General features: G+C 33.3%; 1 protein-coding gene across 1 annotated transcript; it reads left to right on the top strand.

The window, feature by feature from the left end:
* Nucleotides 1–11,928: 11,928 nt before the first annotated feature.
* Nucleotides 11,929–17,595, top strand: LRRTM4 (leucine rich repeat transmembrane neuronal 4). Its single transcript, XM_026481903.4, has 2 exons — nucleotides 11,929–12,610; nucleotides 14,432–17,595. The coding sequence occupies exons 1-2, from the start codon at nucleotides 12,607–12,609 to the stop codon at nucleotides 15,982–15,984; spliced, it is 1,557 nt and encodes a 518-aa protein (XP_026337688.4). The 5' UTR covers nucleotides 11,929–12,606; the 3' UTR covers nucleotides 15,985–17,595.
* The last annotated feature ends 6,943 nt before the right edge of the window (nucleotides 17,596–24,538 follow it).

Genomic DNA, 24,538 nt, shown 5'->3' with positions numbered 1-24,538 from the left:
TCCACACAGTTGACCTCCTTTACCCATTTGCCTACTGTCCACCCCCTTTCCCTCTGGTAACCACTAGTCGGTTCTCTGTATCTATGAATTTGCTTTTTTAACTTTGTTTTTCATTTGTTTTGTTTTCTTAGATTCTACATATGAGTGAAATTATATGGTCTTCATCTTTCTCCATCTGACTTATGTCACTTAACATAATACCCTCAAGTTCCATCCCTGTTGTTATAGATGGTGAGATTCAATTCATTTTTACGGCTGAGTACTGTTCCATTGTATAAATATGCCAAATATTTATCCATTCATCTATCAAAGGACACACTTAGGCTGTTTCCATGTTTTGGCTTTTATAATAATGCTTTAGTAGAACACAGGGGTGCATATGTCTTTTCAAATTAGCGTTTTTGATTTCCTGGATAAATACTCAAAAATGGATTAGCTGGTTCATGTGGTAGTTCCATTCTTAATTTCTTGAGGAATCTCCATATTGATTTCCATAGTGGCTGCACCAGTTCACAAGCCCACCAACAGTGAACCAGGGTGCCCTTTTCTCCACATTTTCTCCAGCACTGATTATTTCCTGTCTTTTTTGAAAACAGCCATTCTAACAGATATTAAGTGATATCTCATTGTGGTTTTGATTTGAACTTACCTAATGAGTGATATTGAGCATCTTTTCATTTGCCTGTTAGCCGTCTCTATGTTTTCTTTAGAGAAATGTCTGTTCATGTCTTCTGTCCATTTTTAAATTGGGCTGGTTTTTTTGTTGTTGAATTGTATGAGTTCCTTGTATATTTTGGATATTAATCCCATACAAGATATATAGCTTGCAAATATCTTCTCCCATTCAGTAGTTTGCTTTTTCATTTTGATGATGGTTTCCTTTGCTATGCAGAAGCTTTTTAGTTTGATAGTTCCATTTGTTTATTTTTGACTTTGTTTCCATTGACTTTGGAGTCAGATCCACAAAGAATTTGCCAAGACTGATGTCAAGTAGTTTACTGCTTTTTTCTTCAAGAGTTATTATGATTACAGGTGTTACATTCAGCTCTTTATTTGATTAATTTTTGTGTATGGTGTAAGAGAGTAGTCTATTTTAATTTTTTTGCATGTACTGTCCAGTTTTCCAAACACCATTTATCAAAGAGACTCTCCTTTCTTGTTGTATGTTCTTGGCTCCTTTGATGTAGATTAATTGTAAATGTATGTATGATTTATTTCTGGGCTCTCCGTTCTGTTCCACTGATCTGTATGTCTGTTTTTATATCAATACCAATACCATAGTGTTTTGATTACTCTAGCTTTTTAGTATAGTTTGAAATCAGGGTGTATGAATCCTCTAGCTTTGCGTTTCTTTCTCACAGTTGCTTTGGCTATCCATGATCTTTTGCGGTTCCATACAAATTTTAGAATTGTCTTAGTTCTGTGAATTTTAAGTCTTTGCCAATAATTTATTTAACACAGGTTTACCATAGGAAATATAATTCATAATAATAGTATTTTATAAGCCAGTAGTTTATAGGATAATGTCTCTTAATAAGTCAAAAAAGAAATAACATACTCCAATGGTAGATTAATATACTATAGTTTCAGGCAAAAAGGAGATGAAAGAAAAAAGTCTAAATTTAGTTGAAGTATTCCTTTCTATAAGTTGGTTCTTGGTACAGTCAGTCCTTCCAATTAAAAGCTTGGTATCAGCTGCTGGTTTAGGTCTCTCACTGCTGGGGCACACACCTGGTGGGTGATAGCACCATTGCTGCAAGCAAAGTGGACTGCTCTGAAGGATATTACTCTTGGGACCATTACATGGATTGTGTCACTGCCTTCCTCTAAATTTAAATTCAGTTATGTTTTCCGAGAAGTATGTTTCAGTTAGCTTGTAGAATTTCCATGTCTGCATATTTCAACCTATTAATACCTATTCATTTTTGCTATTACCTTTATTAAATATATTAAATTTTATCAGACTGTATACAGATGTGCAAAGCAGTGTTCTGAAATTTTTTTTAATTTTTTTTCTTTTTTCTAAGTTTTTATTTAAATTCCAGTTAGTTGACAGACAGTGTAATGTTAGTTTCAGGTGTACAATCTAGTGATTCAACACTTGCATGCATCACCCAGTGCTCATCACAAGTGCCCTCCTTAATCCCCATCACCTTTTTTTTTATTATTATGATATGTTAGTCACCATACAGTACATCATTAGTTTTTGATGTAATGTTCCATGATTCATTGTTTGCATATAACACCCAGTGCTCCATGAAATATGTGCCCTCCTTAATATCCTTCACTGGGCTACCCCATCCCCCCACCCACCTCCCCTCTAAAACCCTCAGTTTTTAAATAAGGAGGCCAAACTTGTACTCACAGCTAGTGTCTAGATAGCACTAGAACCCTAGAACCTGCCAATTTCCTCTCAATGTCCCTATTAATTTCCTTTCAAATTCCTCTATTAATTGCTAGTTACATTGAGGTTTCTTTGGAGTTTTTATTATTATTATTATTATTATTATTATTACTGCAGTGGCCAATCATAAATAAGATTTGAGAATTTTCTATTGGAAAAATGTTTTATATGCGGCTATATTTTCACGGGCAGTAATTTACAGCAAGTAGCAAAATGTGCAAATCAGTCACATATATTTGTGTGGGGGAGTCAGGTGTTTGTGTGTGTACATAGAAACATATATATGAGAAATTGATAATTTTAGCGTAGAGGTATTTTCTGATGGGACATTTATTTCAAGGTAATATCTAGACAGTTCTTATTAACATTCTAATTATGTGTTAATCATTAAACCCAGAGGGTTGTAGGAATTGCAGTGATAAGCATCTAAGTTCCTATTGCCTTGTTACTTCTGCTCTTGCCGAATTGAATGAAATCTACTCTGTGCTGCAGAAGCATGTTCATTTTGTTCATTTGCCATTGTCACTCACTACTAACTTTATGCTGTCTGCTTTAGATGAGAGTGACTCAGGGTCATTTGGAGACCTTGTAGCAAAAACATGTATCTCACTTTGTGAATAAATGCAAAACGAACTCTGAAGGTGCTACAACTTGTTACATAGAGGCTCAACTTTTAAGGTTTTTTTTTTTTTTCCTCCCCCAATTGGTCTTTATATGGCTACAAATAAGGAGTTTATATTGAGAAATATTTAAGATAATTTTTTCAGTTGAAAAGCTTTTTTTGTTTGTTTAGAAATAAGTGGCTAATTTGTGAAGTCATGAATTGACTTATGGAAGACTTGAATCCAAGCAGGTGGCAGTTTTTTGTCTTCTCATCTAATTCACCACACAGTTACTTTCAAACATTTTTATTTTATATATGAGGTAGATGGAGGAATTTTTAGTGTCTGGTAGAAAAGCCCATGGTAGACCTAATTTTGTCAGGACTTCTAAGGAAGCAAGATTACTAAATATTCTTTTGTATTTCCTTGATATTTATAAGCTGTTGTTTGTTTGCTGTAATTCAGTTAGTATGAATTAATCAGAAACTAGCATTTAAAGCACTTTGATGCTTTCATTTAGAGATGATAGGAAAATGTTTAGTGAAATTATGATATTACTAAGGTCATTTTGCTGACTTGTAGTTGAGCTTGGACCATGCCACAGGTCCCCTTAGTGAGAATACCAATGCAGTAAGACATGTTTGACTGAAAGACTTGAATAAGCCTGGTAATGTACTGGCAGTGATGGTCAGTAAAAAAAGAAGTATAAAGACTGTTCTCTCCTTCAAGAAAAAAACTTGATAGTAAAAAATACAGAAATATATATAGACAGGCTAAGTTTAATATTATTAAATCTATCAGGGAAAATACTGAATATGCATTAATTAAACACAAATTTATTGTTATACTTATCAATATGTGGATATTATTATGAAGGTATACACACTTAATACTCAAAACACCCTTAGAAATTGTATATTGTTATCCTATTATTTTCATTTTATAGACAAAGAACTTGAGTAAGGACTGGTTAACTTACATTTTTTATATCCAGCTACTTAAAGACAGATTTTTTTGCTCACTGATACAATGCATACTCAGTTATTTCCTAAATGGAGAAACAATAGTGCTGCATTGGAATGTAAATCTATATCCTTTTTACTTCAATATTCATTTACTTTTTCAAATACTATTTTACTTTCATTTGAAAAAATATGTACCCATATGGCAGAAAGAGAAAGAATATTGATTGATGGTATCATTTAAGCATTAGTTGATACAGAATACCTCACTGGGCTATTTCAATTAAAATTGTTCTGTATTATAATTCATAGAAGACCATGCACAAATAGATGCCATTCATATGATGGCAAGGAATATAACTATCTCGGAATATTATAAAACTTGTGTTTATGGAAGATATTATAAGCCTCCCTTTGCGAAAAGCTAAAACGAATCAACAACAGCAATATGATAACAGTTACCAAAATATGATTGCTAGACATGTCAGGACAATATGCAGAAAATGATAAACACTAATACTTACTAAATGTATTTTTTACCAGCTATACAAGCCTGAATCCTACTGGTGATATACTAGAACAAAGCATTTTATAGGTCTTTCTATGTTTCGCAGTCATTATTTGCTTAACCCTAAAAATATCTCCTCTATAAAATTTTCTTTTACCATCCCCTTTCTTAAAGAAGATAAAGATAGGATGCAAAAGGTAAAGAGATTTATCAGCATGGCTCAGACACAAAAAGGAGAGTAGGTTGTAAAATATCTTCTTAACCAATTAGCCTCCTGTAATAGATGTCCAATTTCTATGTAGCCAGGAAAGACATTTAGTTTAAAATCATTTACAGACTATTCCAGATGATTCTATAATAAAGTCAAAAAATTGATTGATACCTGAAATTAATTTGTCATAATTTAGGGTGAAAGCAACAGTCTTCTGGTATCATCTTCTATCCTTCTGATTCATATGTATTGCAGAAAGTGAATTATAACCATAGAGAAATTACCAAAAAAATATAAATTTATTAAGGCAATTTTTTTCTGTTACTTTCACTCCTTTTTCTCAGTATGAATATAGATTTTTTACATGGTTGTAATTAATAAAATGAATACTATTTTGTTTTGTCATAATATTTTCATATTTTAGTGGGTACAAAATTTTATAGATTAATATGCCACATTTCATAAAATAGTCTACTTTTTGGAAGTTTATTTTGTGACTTATTTTTTCTTTATCTTTCTAATAACACAGCACTGCATGTGTTTGAATATGTATTCTTTTATTATAAGATATTTTAGAATGGATATACTAGGTTAAAGGCTAGGCTCATTTGTATGGATCTTGACACATAACTCCTGAGTACATGACAAAATAATTATTCTAATTCATATTTCCACTAAAGGCGTAGATTTGACAGCAAACAAAAACATTTGTAGTATTTTTTTTAAATGTTATATCTGATAATACAGTTAGTACGTGGTTTGGCTTTCATTTTTTTCCTAGTTAGGGATATATATTTTATATTTTTCCAATCTGACTTTCTGATAGGTTATTACCCAATTTGTATTGGAAGCATTTTAAAATATCATATAGATACAAAGCCTTGATCTATTGCTGTCACTTTCTTTTTAAAATTTTCACTGAAGCAAAGTTGTGCATTTTCATATAAGAATTTGTCAGTCCTTCTTTGTGTGATTTCTTATATCACCTCAAAGTTTATGAATGACAGACATTGAAGACAAGTTATTATAAATGATTGAGCCAAGAGTTACCTCTAGGTAATAGGATTTTCAATTGATGTTGCCATTGTTGCTATAACAGACAAAATGCTCATGTTATGTGAATAATATGATGTCGTTGTACATGCATTGAGTTCTATCCATAGCTGTAATATTAACATTTGTGGGATTTTGAAAGGCTACTAAGCTTAATTTTAGGTTCTATATCTGTGCGTTCATATTAGTGTTGTTCAAACAGTATACACTGAGACATCAATTAAATATAATGTCAGAATATTATTAAGCAAAATTCAATAAAGTAAAAACTAGAGTAATATTGCTTTATGAAAAATATTTTCAGTTTGGTAAAATGTATTCTTTTCTATGTTTGATAGTAAAAGTAAAATATAAGTACATAATGTAGAATGAAAGCCCCTGAACTATATTTTACATTCTGTTATTTTATCTAGTTCACTACATAATCTTCCATTTAGCTCTGCCTAATTTCCACTTAAATCTACAACTAATTTCAGTTATTTTCAATTATTCTGTTCTTAGGTTTATAATTTTGATTTGATTCTTATGTACAAACTCCATTTATCTCCTGGAATCCCCAATTTGTGATAGTTGTTTTTTTTTTTTTTTTTTTTTTTTTTTTTTTTTTAAAGATAGTAGCCACAATTATCTTTAAGTCTGTGTCTGGTAACTAATATTGCATCATCTGTGAGTCTGTTTGTATTATTTGTTTTCTCCCTTTATTTATTTAAATAAGCCAAGCATTCATCTCTTCCCATACTATTTTTTTTTTCCCCACTGATGTATTCTTCTCCCTTTGTCCTTCATGTTTGCCTAGTTCATTCCTACTCATTCCTTTAGTCTTCTAAACTTTGGTAATTTATCCATTCCACAAATGTGTGAGAGCATTTTACTTGAAAACCCATTGAAATAGTATTTTAAAGATTCCTTTCTCCATTCTCCAAAATAAATTATCTCCCACTATTCTGTTTCATAACTTCCTTTTTTCATTTATTATAATTTATCATAATCTATAAATCTTATATTTATTTTTGTTTTACTGGTTTAATGATCAATTTCCATCTGCCCCAACCCCCATTTTTTTTTTTTATGTTTTACGTTATCATTATCTACTCATTAGTATCCTGTAATACATTACCAATTTTTAAAAAAATTTTGTAAGCTCCTTGGGTAATAAAATGAGAAACCGACTTCATTTTTATGTGTCTATATTTTAATACAACTTTTGCAGTGACTTTATTAATAATAATGAACATTACCTTAAAATACACATGGAGTATGGACATTGAGATTCCTAAAATCAGCTGAACACATATAATAAAATGTTATTTTTCTTTAAATTTTTAACAAGTTAAGTGACTATCACTACTATCAGAAATGAAGTACTGTTAAATCATGATAAGTAAATTGAAAAGGGAGAAAAAGTCATTAATTTTGAAAAAAAGGATTTAAGTTTCCTTTTCATGTTAAAATTCAATTATGTTCAATTTGCTTACATTAATGAGTAAGACAGAAGTGAAACAAGGTAGACATATGTTGGAATTTTGCTTGTTTGTCAGTGACATGGTAATGTATTTGCCCAATTTCATTTTGAGATGAATAGGTGAGGTTTTGGTATTGGTTAAAATGATAGGTGGACTTCGAATTCTTTCTAGATCTGCATTTCTGGTTTTGTAAACATTTGTAAGATAAGAAGAGTTATTTTTAGTTCTTCAAAGAATTAGCTTGCAGCCTGAATGATATCTAGAGGTTGAACTGCCCATCAACTAAATTATCCTCAGTTTGCTTCTTTATACCAGGGAGAAGTTCTTCAACTAAAATGAAATTAAAAGACTCCTGTGTTCTAGATTTAGAGCTTTGTCTTTCAAATCTTTTTTCTTTCCCTCTGGGTACATTTAGCTTTGGGGAGGAGGCCTAAAAAATTTCTATCGGGCTCTGAATATCAGCTTTCAATTTGGCCAACTTCTGACCACACAGATACTTATAAAAAATCCTTTGAAATATCTTGTCAGAAAAACAAGCAAACAAAAAAACACATTGGTTTCTGCCCAGGACAAACAATAACTATTCCTGGCAATATTGAAAGACACATAAATCCAAGTAGCATTCCCAAAGAGAATGGAGAAGATATTACCTCCCAAGATCCAGAGCCACTCCCAAAGATAACCAAAGAGACATTTCTTTTTGGCTGTTTAAGGAAATAATATAGCAGTTTACCAGGAAATCCCTCTTGCTTCTGTTAACCCTGAGAGGGGCCCATATGGGGGCCCTCCTTCAAGAGTATATATATGGGTGTCTGTAATGCTACTAACTTGGTGGACTTTTGTTTATGGTCCTGTTGTCTCTTCATAGTGGAAGACAATTCAGACAGAGGATTAGTAGACTGAGTACTCAGGTAAAGAAGGACACAGAGGAGCAGTAGGAGTTACCTCAGTCTGATAGCCCTGTTTTTTATATCTTTAATTTGTCATTAGGCTTTTGTAGCAAATACTTCAATGAAGCTGTTTTGGAATTTTGAAAGCTTCTGGAGGCTTCTGCATGCCAGTTAAAATCGATATCCCATTCTATTTGTCTATTTTGGGAATTCTTATTTTCAAGTGTACTTCTTAAATGAACAATCTTGTCTAATTGGAACAATCCCTATAATGACCATTGTAATTCTAGTAAGATTAGGAAGATTTTTCCATTTTTGTAGATATCTATGGCTTCTGAGACCCACACTTCTTAGACATAAAATAAGCAGGTGTGCCAAAGGCAGCACTCTCAAATCTTTGAAATGTAAGGATCCCATTTCTTGTAGGTAAGCCTTGGGTGTCTCAGAGCAAAATTAATAATACCTAGTAAGGATGTGTCACTGGGTTTAGGATTGTGTGGCATTTTATAGTGTACTTCATTGTAGGGAAATTTTCTTGAGGTTGGCAGGTGACCTAGTGTCAATCTAACTCATTCCATGGCCACCTAATCCTAACACGAAAGTTAGGTGGCAAGTGCTTTAACAGCTTTTAAGTGCTTGACCCATGTCCATCAATCTTGTGGCTTTGGCTTTCAAGATTCCCATTAGCAATAGCCTTTACTTCGTTCCCATTAACAGAAACCAACAGTAACCTGGACAAGAGATGGCATTGTGTGCCCCACCAGCAGTTTCCAATGTGGAACTGAGGACTGGGGAAAGGACTCAACAAATGGGGACTGCAAACTGGGATTCCAATCAAATGGAAAACTCAGACTGAACCACCCGCAGTTCCCAACATGGCATGTGGGTACCAAGAGCTGGGGGCTTAGGTTCTGGGGGAACTGTTACCTAAGCTGACCTGCCCTGGACTAGAAAGCCAATTAGATCAGGAGCTCAATGCAAAGAAAGCAGAGCTCAGAACTGAGAGGAACTTACCTCTTGGCCCTAGGAAATGAAAGAAGAACTGAGAATTCAAAGGATTCATGAGTAACAGTGCCTGTGTTTCTTGTTATCCCCCAACACACACACATTTCCTTTGGATCCTGTCACTGACACCAAAACTGTTAAAGAACAAAACAAAACAAAATTCAACTCAGTTAATTTGAAAGATCTTATTGCCTTTATTCAGTGATTCATGAATTGGGCAGCATTCCATCTAGCAGATAGAAAGGGGCTCTGAGAAACTGTAAAAATGAAGGACTCTTACAGACCAAAGGGAGCAGGACTAAGAAATTATATTAGAAAAAGGCGGACTGATTGTGACAAGGTCACTTTCCTTCAGGGGTTAATGGGGTCTATCAGGTAGATAACCTTACTAGTGCTGACCAGGTGATTCCTTATTGACTGGTTTAAGATTTCATTTCTGGGAGTGGCCAAAACTGTAATTAAGTCAAATTGTGGTTTGGTCAAATGAGGCCTAGCATAAGTGGCTCCATTTTATAGCTTTTGTCTTATTTTTAACACGCTACAGTGAAGCTGAGGTATGGACATACCCTGCCCCTTCCCTTGGGTGAAGGGTGTGCGTGTGATGTACAATTGTAGGTAATGCCAGGACAACTCTTTCCAGTGAAGTCCTCCACACAACAACTTTTGTCACTCTTAACTCTCTTGGCCTTTTTATACCCTCCTAGTGTCTTCAAGAGACACAGTGTATAATTGATTTTTGACAATATCCTTTGTAAAATCTGCACATGATTTAGTATCTGCTTTGGAATATAGCGTCTATTAGATCTTAGTGCTTCAAAGAAAACTTGCATTTTAATTGGTTATTACACCATAAATGTGGGTAACATCATGAGATTTTTTCCAATCCACTGTCAAAAGCGTGTCCTCATGGCTTATATTCCAGCAAAGGGAAATTTACACATATGTGCACAAACATACTTATATGTACATTGATATGTCACATGTACCACATAGTCATCTGATTTTTAAAAAGTTAGAAAATACAAGTAGACAAAAAATCATAAAAGATGAAATCCATCCAAAATTCATCTCCCAGGAAAATCTGCTTTGTATATTTTATTTTGCCCCCACACAAGTAAAAATATGTACAGAAATACGCTCCCTTCATCATCCACTAGGACCTGTGTTCTCTACCTCTATTCTCTTTATTTTATACATTGCGGTCATCATTCCCTGTCAGCAAATACAAGTGATTTTAATTTTAATGGCAGCATGTATTCTAATCATGAATATATTAATTTTTCCTGAACTGATCCTCTGTCATTGAATATTTGGGTGGGATTTTTGTTTTTATGTAAACTGCACTACTGTGAACAAATTATATGTGTATCATTTGTGTTTGTTTCCTTAGAAAGGTACATCTCTTTCATTAACCAAATAATATTGCCTTGTTGTGTGTTCATTTGCATTTCAGTAGGTTTTAAGCTGTAAGCCAAAAGTATACATTTCTAAAATAGAATTCAGGTATCAGTTAATGGGATATATTTGGGGGACATATATTATCTCTTTCTGTGCCTTGAAAAATCTTAGTAATTAGATAATTGTCTGTTGCTGCCTACTCATAAATTTGACTCAAATTATTTATGTTATTTATATGATAAGCCTTCCTTATTAGTATTTTGACAGTTACTCTAAAACCAAGAAGTATTTCTAAAAATATTCATTTTCATTGATCCATAGCAGTTCTAGATACTTATGTAAAACTTATTTAAACTTCTCACACCTGCTAAGTTAGGTTAGTAATCTCATTTAGCAGTCTCACTCTATATTACATTGGTTCACTCTTTTGGGTTGTTCCAAAAATTCTCTGCCAGAGGATTATGAAATAAACAAGTAAAGAAGAGAAATAAAATGGAAGGTAATGCATCATTATTTTTTTTTTCAAAGTCCAGTGCAAGTTGAAGGAAGGTATAGGCTTTTTAAAATACACATTTCAGATGTTTCATCATTTCATCCTTCCCAGTTTTGAGGATATGTTGCAAATTTTAGATAAATACAACAGAGATGTAGAACTCACATGCTTTTGTTTTTCTGGAATTGGATATTATAAGTAACTTACATAAGAAAAATTTTGCATTATTAATGTAGATGATTTTAAAATACAGTGACTGCACTAAGGATGTCAATTATACTCTGGAATATACTCTTATCAAAGTAACATTTAGTTTCTCTTAGATGCCTGCACATTTGGTTAATATAGTATTAAAGATAACTACTTTAAGACTAAGAATGTACACTTTTAGAAAGTAATGATCTAGACTGTACAATAAGATGTACAAAATCACAGAATGTATTTAATTATCAGAAGTTAGGAATTTAAAAATTAGACCTAAAATTTTTAAAATGACTACCTTCATAAATTATCTACTTACATTTTTCCCTTAAGTACAATTGTTTCTCTATGTGGTTTGCTTTAAAAAAATTTGAATAAATAAACTGACAACAACAAAAATAAAGCTCAAATTGTTTCTGTTGAAAAAAAGAGAATAAATCTGTGATATGTGCAGGAAAAAAAAAAGCCAAGGCAACTTTTAAAAACTGCTAATTGGAAAATATTTAGAGAGCTGGTATTCTACTTAATATTTGATAGCACCAAATGGAATTCCTTGTCATAAGGCTTTCATAATATATATATAATTGGAGAGAAAAAAAAAGTGATCCTGTGCCTTTAATTTCCCTTTCTGAGAGAGGGAAGGCTGCACACCACTGACAGGCTCACTTGTTCCCGTCTTTAATGTGCAATCTGTTTTCTCCAGCGGAGGGCACTCAGTGTATCACAAACTCAAGCATTAGCACCAACAAGCTCTGAGCATCATCAGTCTCTGGAAAGCCTTCTGAATTAGACAAGGGCTGCCTCTCAGCACAGCTACAAAACACTTTAAACCTGACCAGCTAAATGGATAAACCTAGCCTGCATAGCTTTTAAACTGGGGTCTCATACAGCACAGGAGGCCTACTTGCTTCAAGAACTGAAAATCCAGAGGATGAATTGCTTTATCTGGGAATGGCAAAAGCCAGCACAATAAGGAATGCCAGGTATTCTGAAGATTTTCTTTTCTTTTTTCTTTTTTTTTTTTTTTTACCTCTCTTTTTACAGAGAAGTTGGTTACCTTCGAAATGGGCTGTAGCTTTTTTGCACAGATTGCCAATTACTGCTGATGGGTCTCTGGTGAATTACACAATGGTCCTCAGAGCTTAGAGGCCCTCCCCCTCCCCCCCAACGGCTTCCTTCTCCCTGCCCCCCCCATCCCACCCCATGCTGATTTTTTTTTTTTTTTTCATATATGTATATATATTTTTTGCCTGTCCTCTCCGGGGAAGTTTGTATGGGGCTACTAGCTCACATGCGGGATCAGAATGGTGTGAATGACAGCCGCACTGTGTCATGAAGGTGGTGGTGGTTTCAGCACGAGAGACCAAATAAGAAGAAAGCTGAGAGAGGGGGGAATCCGTTTTTGGATGACAAAGGATGGGTAAGTGAACTTTTGTTGTTTCCTTCTTAGCAAAGCTGATCCTCTTGGCTTCCTATTCTCAGTCGTGGCATTAGCTGATAAAAGACGGGAAACAGGCAAAAAGCAGCAGCCTCTGAGTTTGCCAGTTGACTCAGTATAGTTGCTATTATATTTTTAGATCATTTTCCTTTTAGTAGTGTTTTTTAAATCTGTAAATGCATAACACGGACTTAAACAGACTCTAGAGAAATATCTTTAAGACTGTCTCTTCTGTATGTGTTTCTACAGCTTGGGAATTGAGCATGGGATAAATACTGTGTTTGCTTCTATTTCTTGATAATATTAACCACGCTTGTATTTCTGGTCGCTGTCAGGGAGATTGTTAACACTTTACTGCGTGTGTGTAGGGGTGGGGTCGTTACTTTATCAGAGGTCGCACAAGGGTTTGTTTTATCTTTGAAGCTGTATCCTGAACACAGCTTCCAAATTTCCAGCAGTCATTTGCCAGTCTTATTTTTTCAAGTGTGACTGGCTTTTTCCCCCCTTTCTCCTGTCTGGAAGAGCTGGAATGTATTTCAATGAGATTGTAGTTGGCAAGAGGACAGAGAGCAAGATCGGGTTTCAAATTAAAAACAAAACAAAACAAAACAAAAAACTGGTTGAGTAAAAGAAGGAGAGTTTTTTGATTAGAGGTTTGGCTGGTTGTTTCTTGGTTGAAATGCAAATATTTAAGAGAAATAAACTACAGCACACAGGTTTTTTTTTTCCCCCTACCGCTAAGAAATAATAAATCTGTTGACAGAGGAAAGAAGTCCTTACCAGGCTATGACTTGGAAATGCAGCACAAGTGCCAATACATTGCAACTTTGCAGGTTTTCTGAAGTTAATAGAGGTAGGGGAGAAAAAAAAAAGTCAGTGAGAAATTTGAGCAGGTCCGGATTGGGGGGGGGGGTAGTAGTCTACTGCTTCCCTCCTTGTTTATCCCCCAAATTTGCAAAAGCAACTATGTTAAAAATAACAGCAGAACTAATACTACACAAGATTATTTTGCATTTTATGCAAATATTTAATAAGAATTTGACAATCTTAACTTTGGACTGTTCTGCGTTATCAGTAGTTAGGGTTCTGAGCTGGTGTATCCCTGGGCAGGGGAGCCACAGTAGGCAGATCTTACTGAATGCCGAGAGCATATATGCTTATTAACACATTGAGAGTGTCTTGCACTGTTATTAGTCTTCATACCATGCTTCATTGGCTGCCCATACTGTCCCAATGCCATTTTTTCAGAGCTCATGCATTGTTATTCCATTATGCAATAAGGATACAATTTCAGGCAGGGCAAACTTGGGTTACCTTGACAGCTTACTGAAGCTCTTTTGTCAAATCAAAGCCTGTTTGCTCAACTAAGAAAGATATACAAGTAAGGGGTTTTCTAAGTCACATTTTTGCCATTACCAGAAGACTTGGTACTCTTCTTCTTGATACTGATGTTCAGCCGAGTGACTAGCCAAATATTGTTGTTATTACGGTGTTGGCATTAAGTGGTAAGACAGGCTGTGTGCTTTTCAGTGTTGATGAACATATGAACTCAATGAAACTCAGGACGCTTTTCTTTAGTTCCATGGCACTGTGGTGATTTGAAAATCAAGGAAGAAAGAAGGAGACCTCATTACAGCAAACATGCAACACTGAAGAAAATAAGACTTCAAATGTTAAATACATTGTTCTTATAGCAACTGTCCCATTACTACACTAGATGACGTGCCCCTGATATCAGTAAGCTGGTGGTGATTTATGTTAATAGCTTTACAATGTGCATTTGTCTTCTTTTTAATATTGTAGGTTTCCGTTTAATTACGCAGCTGAGAGGCATGCGTGTGGTGCTAGTGCTACTTCCTACACTGCTGCTTGTTATGCTCACGGGGGCTCAGAGAGCTTGCCCAAAGAACTGCAGATGTGATGGCAAAATTGTGTACTGTGAGTCTCATGCTTTCGCAGATATCCCTGAGAACATTTCTGGAGGGTCACAAGGCTTATCATTAAGGTTCAACAGCATTCAGAAACTCAAATCCAATCAGTTTGCCGGCCTTAACCAGCTTATATGGCTTTATCTTGACCATAATTACATTAGCTCAGTGGATGAAGATGCATTTCAAGGGATCCGTAGACTGAAAGAATTAATTCTAAGCTCCAACAAAATTACCTATCTGCACAATAAAACATTCCACCCAGTTCCCAATCTCCGCAATCTGGATCTCTCCTACAACAAACTTCAGACATTGCAATCGGAACAATTTAAAGGTCTTCGGAAACTCATCATTTTGCACTTGAGATCTAACTCATTAAAGACTGTGCCGATAAGAGTTTTTCAAGACTGTCGAAATCTTGACTTTCTGGATTTGGGTTACAATCGTCTTCGAAGCTTGTCCCGAAATGCTTTTGCTGGCCTCTTGAAGTTGAAGGAGCTCCACTTGGAGCACAATCAGTTTTCCAAGATCAATTTTGCTCATTTTCCACGTCTCTTCAATCTTCGCTCAATTTACTTACAGTGGAACAGGATTCGCTCCATTAGCCAAGGCTTGACATGGACTTGGAGTTCCTTACACAACTTGGATTTATCAGGGAATGACATCCAAGGAATTGAGCCGGGCACATTTAAATGTCTACCCAATTTGCAAAAATTGAATTTGGATTCCAACAAGCTTACCAACATCTCACAGGAAACTGTCAATGCATGGATATCATTAATATCCATCACTTTGTCTGGAAATATGTGGGAATGCAGTCGGAGCATTTGTCCTCTATTTTATTGGCTTAAGAATTTCAAAGGAAATAAGGAAAGCACCATGATATGTGCAGGACCTAAGCATATCCAGGGTGAAAAGGTTAGTGATGCAGTGGAAACATATAATATCTGCTCTGAAGTTCAGGTGGTCAACACAGAAAAATCACACCTGGTACCCCAAACGCCCCAGAAGCCTCTGATTATCCCTAAGCCTACATTTTCCAAATCTGACCCCACCCAACCCACCCTTGAAACACCAAGCCCTTCCCCAGGGTTTCAGATTCCTGGCACAGAGCAAGAGTATGAGCATGTTTCATTTCACAAAATTATTGCAGGGAGTGTGGCTCTGTTCCTCTCGGTGGCCATGATCCTGTTGGTAATCTATGTGTCTTGGAAACGCTACCCAGCAAGCATGAAACAACTTCAGCAACACTCTCTAATGAAGAGGCGGCGGAAAAAGACCAGAGAGTCTGAAAGACAAATGAATTCCCCTTTACAGGAGTATTATGTGGACTACAAGCCTACAAACTCTGAGACCATGGATATATCCGTTAATGGATCTGGGCCCTGCACATATACCATCTCTGGCTCCAGGGAATGCGAGGTATGAACCATGATCCTCCTAAAAGCATTTCTACTGCGGGGAAGGAGAGGTAAATGTTTGAAGCTCTAGAGGTGTCTCTAATCACTAGAAAGATTAATGACCCTTTTGCTTTTGGGTTTTTGCTCAGTGTGAAAGGTTACTTAATTAAATTACAACCACCAGGAAATTGACTGTTTTTTTGTTTGTTTGTTTGTTTTTAATGGTTGAAACTTGAAGGAAGTTCATGCAAGGATGAGATTAAGTTGGAATAAAGCACTATGTTAAAACATCTGTTTTTTAACAGTTTGTATACAGGGGTTGGACTTACAAACACACATATACACAAAACTCTTTTCATTCTAAAATTAATGTCTGGTTCTTGTTGTTTGACTTCTGTAATGGAGTAAAGAAGGAGGGACCAGCTTAATTTAAAAACAAAGTGATTTTACCAAAATTCCAGGAGGTATTGAAGATTTAAACCAAAGAGCAATTTACCCAAGGGTTGATTTTGTTGTAAATTTTTAGTTATAATTAAAGCATGCAACAGGGATCTCACAAGGATAACTGTTTCCGTGTTACTTGCCATTTAGTTATTATACCAGCATAGAGAATGTCAGAGGCCTACTGTGTAATTGTATTAGGCTTGTAAAGATGTCTTTCTTCCTTCTTTCCTTCCTTTGTTCTTTCTTCCCTTCCTTCCTTCCTCCCTCGGTTCCTTCCTTCCTTCCATTTTTTTTTTTTTTAATTACTGGACATAGATCACTTTTCATAGGTTTTCTTAAGTGCTGGCTATTTGTATGTAATCAGAATGATACTTAAATTCCATGTTTTGGCTATGTCCCTGGTAACTAAAATCAGGTCATGATATTGTGGATGATTTAGCAATAACATAATGACAGGCATAACAGGGACTGTTTATCAATGTTGCTGTCATCCCCAAAAGAAATAATGTGTATTCTTATTAAACTTATCCAAAACTAAGTGATGCAAATATTTATAAATAAAGAGAGAGAGATTTGAGTTCTGGGTATTTTCCCTTTCTGTAACATTAGCTTCAAATGGAGGCATTCCATGTTACATTATTTTCATTTTCATGAGGATACATTTGGATCCAGTTTCTGATTATTTAATTTTAAAGATCACTTACAGTAACATGCTTAGGAGTAGAAAATAGTCACAGATTTCCAACCAGTTGATAAGTAGTACTGGATGCAAATTGTTCTTTGCTTGGTAAAGTTGATCAAAAAGTACAAAGACTGTGACTGCCAAGGCCTTGTTGCTGGAATAAAGTAATGGAGAAAGAAAGTTCTGGCAGTATGTTGTCTTAATACCTAATTTTAGATGATTAGTTTTTTAAGGAAAGTTTCCATGAGTATCGAATGTGTATTTTTCCTTTTATTACTAGTTATAATAGTTGGAAAAAATAATTTGCTCTTTGATAATATATACCCAGTCTTTCTATAGTCCTAAAGGCAGATGCTAATGAGAATGTTTTCGGACAAGGCATTGAGTTTGAAATATTCTCCAACCCAGTAGAATTTGGAATACTGAGCTATTCTTCACAGAGTTCATTTTCTCCTTTTTGTATACAATTGAAAATAAGAAAAGTAATCCCAGATAATAAATCCCTAAAAGAAACCTGTATGAGCAATTGATCTTAAAAATTAAAGAGAATAAAAGATTTTATATGAAAGTCTTAACAAGGCTTGAGGCTTTTATTGCAGGTTGATATTTAGATAATATATATGAGTATTAGTAAAACAAGTTCATCTTGTTTTATTCTAGGTTCTCTTTATATTTTGAGATACTCTTTAAGGCTAATAATATAAAAAGGAAAGGAAAATCCAGGTCCATTCATTCATTTTCTCTTAACTTTTGCAGTCAAAAGGTGATTTTTATTTATAATAATCACCAAGAAAGAAGGAAGATTCCTAAAGAACTAGGTCTTGAGTATAGTGGTTCTAAAACTTTTCCAGAGATCTTCAGTTCCAGAGATTATTCTTTCAAAGACCCTAGGCTTTACCATGATAGGAACAAAATAAAATCATGTTTTATTCCATAAAAACATGTTTCAAAACACATTTTGATATTATAAATGTTATGATGGAGAGGGCAGTTTATGGTCATGAAATTGCAATGGCATTGTTGGCAATGAATGTGGTGTTAAGACATTAAATAATGAAGAATTTAATTAAATATTGTAATGAAGAGTTGAAATGGCAGCCTTGCTGAAGTAGATCAAACTCTCCATGCCCTAACAAGTGGAAAATGGTAGGCTATACATTTAAGATCATTAACTCAAGGGGTCCAATAAAGCTACATTTGAATGAATGTTAACTTGTTTTGAAACACAAATGCATAAGAACATTGCAGCAACCACTCCCCTTTTTGACAGGATGTTCAATCTATTACAGGTATAGGTGGATATAAGAAATGAGAAAAAGCAAATTATTAGAAATTATGATGACAACCATAACTTCCCCTTATGTCTTTGTGACCATGGAGTAAAATTTCTCCTGTTGAGAAAATTTCTGTACAAAATGAAGCCAAGAGAGAGGAGCAATTTGTCCAAGTTTATGATTTTTTTAAGACTGTAGGGGTAAGCTGAGTTTTAGTCTGGTGTTTTTATAAACCTCACATATCAGTAGCTTAGAAAAATAAAAAATCATTAATGTATTTATAATACAATTTTGTGAGGTAGGTTTTTTTTTTAATTAAAACACCAAACTCTACCCAATAAAGCCATAAATATTTAACTAGAAAACTTAGCACTAAATGCTAATTTTCTAAGATAGTGCCTTGAAAAAAAACTGCATTAAATTGAAAATTCCACTTATACAAATGTTATATTTAGTTATCATGATCTAAATATAGTCAAAATATTCATTTTGTCTATTTCTTTTAAGAAGAAAATAAAAATATTAAGACCTCTAATTAGAATGGTGTCTATGAGCTAACACACAAATACAGCATTCAGTAAGTGAATCACTTTGGCTTTATTCTTTATAAGTTTTAATTTTGAAAATTTCTCATGCACATTCTATGCTAATACTTTGAAGGAGAATATTATAATACCTTAGGCAGTAAAAATCTCTTATATCTATAAAAGAAGAATAGAGTGGATAGTTGTGAATAATTAATATGATATATGGCACGATTCTAATAGATATATACATCTCAATCATCATACCGTGAGTGGAGCAGGGTGCTTGGTTGAACTGAATCATTTAATTTGTCTGTCCTCAATATGTGCTCAGAAAGAATGTAAAGCTAAAAGGATACAGCTTTGCCTAAAGCTTAGTAAAGTGTTATTAAAAGAGAAAATTGCAAAAAAAAAAAAAAAGAGAGAAAATTGCAATACATACTTTTGAAAATAGTTTGTGAAATTTTGCATTATCTTGCTAAAAATTATTATAAGAATTATGAAGTTACTTTATCTGCCTACCAAAATTTTACTTAAAATTTATACAGAACAAAATTTTGAACACCTGGTTTTTCTAGGATATGTTGTATCAACTGAAAATAGCAAGGACTTTTATAAAACTAGTCATTGTAAATATGGGAGAGGAGAGAACACTTCAAGTTTGTCTTGTGAATTAAAAAATAAAATGGAATTGGTAAAACCTTAAAATGAAAGAATAAATGAAAGTGGTCTCTTAAGAAATCCTCCATCCAAAGTATTTTAAAAGTTAACTAATTGAAATATAAAGTTTAATGATCCCATAATGCTAAGAGGGCCATTAAGAAAATGGGAGTATAGGTGACATTAGATATATATTTTCCAAATATTTGATAGTTTAGTTAACAATTCTTCAAAATCAAGTAAAATATAAATATAATAATTGTAATTGGGCTTACATGATTTCTTTCAGTGCTGTGCAGTGGGTGGTATAGACCATTTCTAACAGTTTATTTAATGTATTATGTCAGATCCTAACTATTGACTTAAGAGGGATTATTAACTTCTTTTTACATTTTAGAAATTGGCATTTTAAAGTATACTAAATGAATTTCCAAGAACTAAAAAGTGTGATGTGTTCAAAGAGGATTTCTAAGTGAAGCAGGCCCAGTACTCTTGAGTTTAACTTATACTTTACCAATACAAAACTATAGAAAATAAACTTCATTTTGGTGGCTTACTACTGCTGTGTTATGTTGAAATGTTATAACTGAACCTCTAGTTTGTAAATTCACATAAAGTATATTTATGTGTGGTAAATGTGTGTGTTTGTATGTATGTATGTGTATGTGTTCATATACATGGAGAGAGAAATATATTTCCATTAAAGTTCCTGTCTGTTTTGGACATTTGAAATATTCATGAAAGAATCTTGGGTTATAATTATCAGAATTAGTCAGGGAACGTACTTCTTAAGATAAATGTTTAAACCTCTCTAGAATTTTTAGTATTTCATGTTTAGATAGTCTTAATGTTCTTCTTTTTCAAAAAACAAAATGTAAACTCCTCATTGCCATTTCTGGTGGACTTTGGGCTAGCCGCTTCCTTTCTCTGTGACCCATCACTAAATGAGTATATGCAACGAGTACAATATATCCCAACTCAAAGCATTCCTCCGACTAGTAAACTTTGTAAACTCTCTGCGGTCATTCCCAGGACTAAAAGGGCAAGATGGGATATGGAGAAAAAAATGAGTTATTTATATTCAGTCAGTGAGAAAAGAAAGAACTTCTTGAGTTAATAAAAATTGTCATGTTCAGGTGAGGAACATTATAATTTCTTTATGCTTGAGGGGAAAATACATAATACACAAGCATGCGCATGTATGCATACATGCAAGCACACATACAAATTTATATATCTTTAAATTCTGGCAAGTAACTAGATATTTTGAAAGCATTTAAAATATGACAGATTTTTTTAATCTATTGTCTGAATTTGATTCAATTAAAATCTATTTGTGAGTAGAGTTTTCATTAGAATCTGCAAATGGTAGTGGTGAAGAGTGACAGCTTCCAAGAAAGCCTGACATGGTTAATTTAGGAAAGATTTTGAACTGATGATAAGGGGTTCAATTACTTTTTTAAAAATAAGTTTGCATTGCATGTCATGGACATAATTTTAGTAAGATTCCAAATTGAAAAGTCAGACTATGTTATGGTCTTAGGAATGTATAGCTTTTGACACACCCCAGTAATCTTCATATCATTTCAGAATTTTTTTTTTCTTGAGACTTTTCTGTATTGAATAAATTCTACTCATCCTAGTTCTCAGGAATTACATTTATAGATAGCTTTATGCATTGAAAGTTGCTCGGTAATATTAGCATTGGGGACTTGGTGACTCATTAGAATTCTCATGTCTCTAGAGTTTCATGAATCACTAAATCATAAAGTGAAACACTGGCAACCTGTTATGTCATCAGACAGTGGGAGTTTTGAAATATTAGTATGTCTTTGGATCAGTGAAAAGCATGAAAGTGATGTTGAATATGTTTTAATAATTAAAATTGGTTTTTATAGTACCAAAAGAAGTATCATTTATCAGGTCAATTAAATAAAATCTCAATATTCTTAAAATGAAAGAGAAATTATGAGGGTATTTTCCTTAGGGACTCCATAAGCCATTAAAAATTTAGCTGTAAATTAAAGAAAGTTGAGAAAAAGCACACTATTTCCTATGGTATCAAAATCACTAGCTTTTTAATAAACTGCTTTAATATGCTGAAAACTCCTCAATATATGCAAACGGTATGATTCATACTCCTGCTAAATAGTTCAAAAAATAATGCTTTCATTGTCAAGATAAATTAAGGTTTAAACAAATGTAGATGTGGGAAGATTGTTTTTTAAGAGTAAGATGTTTGACTTTAAGTCAAATCTTATAATATGTAAACCTAGGTTTGGGAGTGAAAGGACAGTAAAGCTGATATGCATTAATGAATGGTTAAAGTAATGGTGAGAATATTTTTTAAAAATTAGAAAAAATCTTGTCCAAAAATTATTAATAAGTTTGACTAAAAGGGAAACATTGAACAAAAACTGATGCCTGGATATCAGAGAAGTAGTAAACCCATGCATAACTAAATAAGATTATGATATTTAGCATTATTATTTGTACAGGGCAATGAGATCTTTATATTTTAATATTATATAAATGCTATTCTTCATATACAAAAATAAATTTGAAATATAATTGTATGTGCAATTAAACACCCATATATCCCACATAAATATTTCTAAAATGCTAAGATGTCTATTGCACACAGGTATTAAAGTAATATATATTAAACTTTTCAGTAGACCCTGTTCTTTAGTACTTGTCCAATTCACATGAATTGCCTCAAAAGTAAATATTTGGGGGAGACATTAAAAAATTTAAAGACATCAGCATAATTTTGTTTCCTCTGTCATTTATCATGATTGTTTTCTGAGTTTTTAGATGTCCATACCACCATCTCTCGGGAAGTTCTGTTCTCTCCTTTATTTAGTCTTTTATATATTTACTGAATTCTCAGTCCTCAGAAGGGTAAAGTTATAATTATTAAACCTAGCAAGAAGTGTCATCTTTTTCTTTTCTTTTTTTTAATGTCAATTCTTCCAGTAAAAGAAAATTACATTACACACTTTTATCACATTGGTTTTAAAAGAAAAATTTAAGGTAAAGAAAGTAACCATAATCTTAAAACAAAATTTCCTTTATAAATTTGTAATTGTCATTTTTACTTAATATTTCAGTAGTTGAAATTTTCAAATCCCATTGAGTTTAAAAACTAAAAAAAAAAATTACAGTATATTTAAATATTCAAAGCAGACAAGCTAACGTGAATATAGATGGATTTGTTTAAGAAAACTCACTCTTTTAGGATCTCATAAGCAAATATATACTTCCAAAAAGAAATGTGTAGGGTTGTGAACTGATTTCACTTTTGGGTCTATTTCAAGGGTAGTGCAAAACTATATAGACATTAATTTTGGAGTAGCAAATAATATAGACAAAGAGGAAAAATATCTGAAATTATTTTATTTTAGAAAATGAGTTCTATTTAATTCATATTCATGGCATATTTTCATTTTAAAGGATAACAGTTTTGCTTCGCTATCTTTTAAAATTAAATATCATCAGATAAAGCATTGAAATTACACTGATTTTTTAAAACAAACAAACAAGAAACAGTCTGAGTTTAAATTCTGTGCTTGTTTTTAGTCCCTCCCTCCTCTCTCAGATCACATTTACTGAAACATTGGTTCTTTCGTTTTTTCCTAGTGATCTAATTATTTGCGAGGATAGGAATTATTAAAAGTTGATTTCTTGTTTCCTTCAAGTAACTCCTGTTAAATGTGTTTATGTTCAAATGAAGCCCTGAAAATATTGCTTGTTTGTTTCGACATAAATTTAATTATGATGCATTTCACTATTAAGGTTTTGATATACAATTTTAAATTGACACCAACATTGTTAAATATTTCTAATAAGACTTAAAGAAATAGAAGTAGAAATTAATTGTGTCTGAGTCTTTTTTAGTATGATCTCCACAGATGAAAAATTGTTATTTTCTTCTGTGTTTATAGGTCTGTAAAAGTAATAACAGAGAGGTCAGCCTTAAAGTACTTTAGGTTGATGGTCAAACCATAGTATGGACCAAAATTGCATTGGTCCAGTGGTTAGATCAAGGGGTGAAAAAAAGGTCTGAGAGATTTGAAACTGACTCACTTTACTTCTGTAATATTGGACAAGTAAATATGTATCTGACCTTTCTGTGATATAATTTTTCCATCTATTGAACTGGGATAATAACTTTCCAACTAACTTGTTGAAATGATTAATGAGCTACTATTCGAAAACCACTCTGAACTCCTCCATAAAAAGCTTCAGTGTAAATATAAATGATTATTAGCCATAAGCCCTACTGTCTACTGAAAAATGCAAAATACATTGTGGCTGTATTATTTTCATTGTTATTATTAGTTATAATGATGGTTATAATACTCCCTGATGTAGAAACAAGTGTTGTGGTTACATTTTTACTAAAGTGAATAATAAACCTGACCTTTCAGTCCCTTGTCTGAGCTGTAATTTAGTTTGGGTACCAGACACACTAATATATAAATAATACCTCAGGATTTGTAAAATACTCCCTTGGCTGAACATTTTATTCACATTTCAAAGAAGGTAGCATTTACAGTTCTTTTATTAATATTAACTCTAAGGAAGAAATGGGTTATAGAAACAACTTATAAATTTCCATTCTGATCAAGTATTACCCTTCATTTCATTTTCTTGACAAGTGGAGGCAGTTTTAATTTCCCCAAAGTGTTTATGCATAACAAGAAGTTAATACGTATTTTTAAAAAGACCTGATATTTCTCTAGCAAAAATATATTATATTTAATGATTTGATGTATATAAGTATTAATTTTGGTTGAATATGAGCTCTTATTTTTGCATAAATAGATTATTACATAATTCCTGGTTTTGTTCCCATAATACATTGTAATGTGAGATATATTTCTTTAAGTTTCCCCATAGAATGCTTCCTGTGATACCATTATTACTGTGAAATAAAGGGCACCACTAGTGTAGGTCCTTAACAAGAACAAATGCCCCACAGACAAAAGACAA

This window comes from Ursus arctos, unplaced genomic scaffold (assembly GCF_023065955.2).
Source record: "Ursus arctos isolate Adak ecotype North America unplaced genomic scaffold, UrsArc2.0 scaffold_8, whole genome shotgun sequence".
Taxonomy (NCBI): domain Eukaryota; kingdom Metazoa; phylum Chordata; class Mammalia; order Carnivora; family Ursidae; genus Ursus; species Ursus arctos.
Note: the sequence above shows the minus strand (reverse complement) of the source record. Positions and strands in the feature narration are given on the sequence as shown.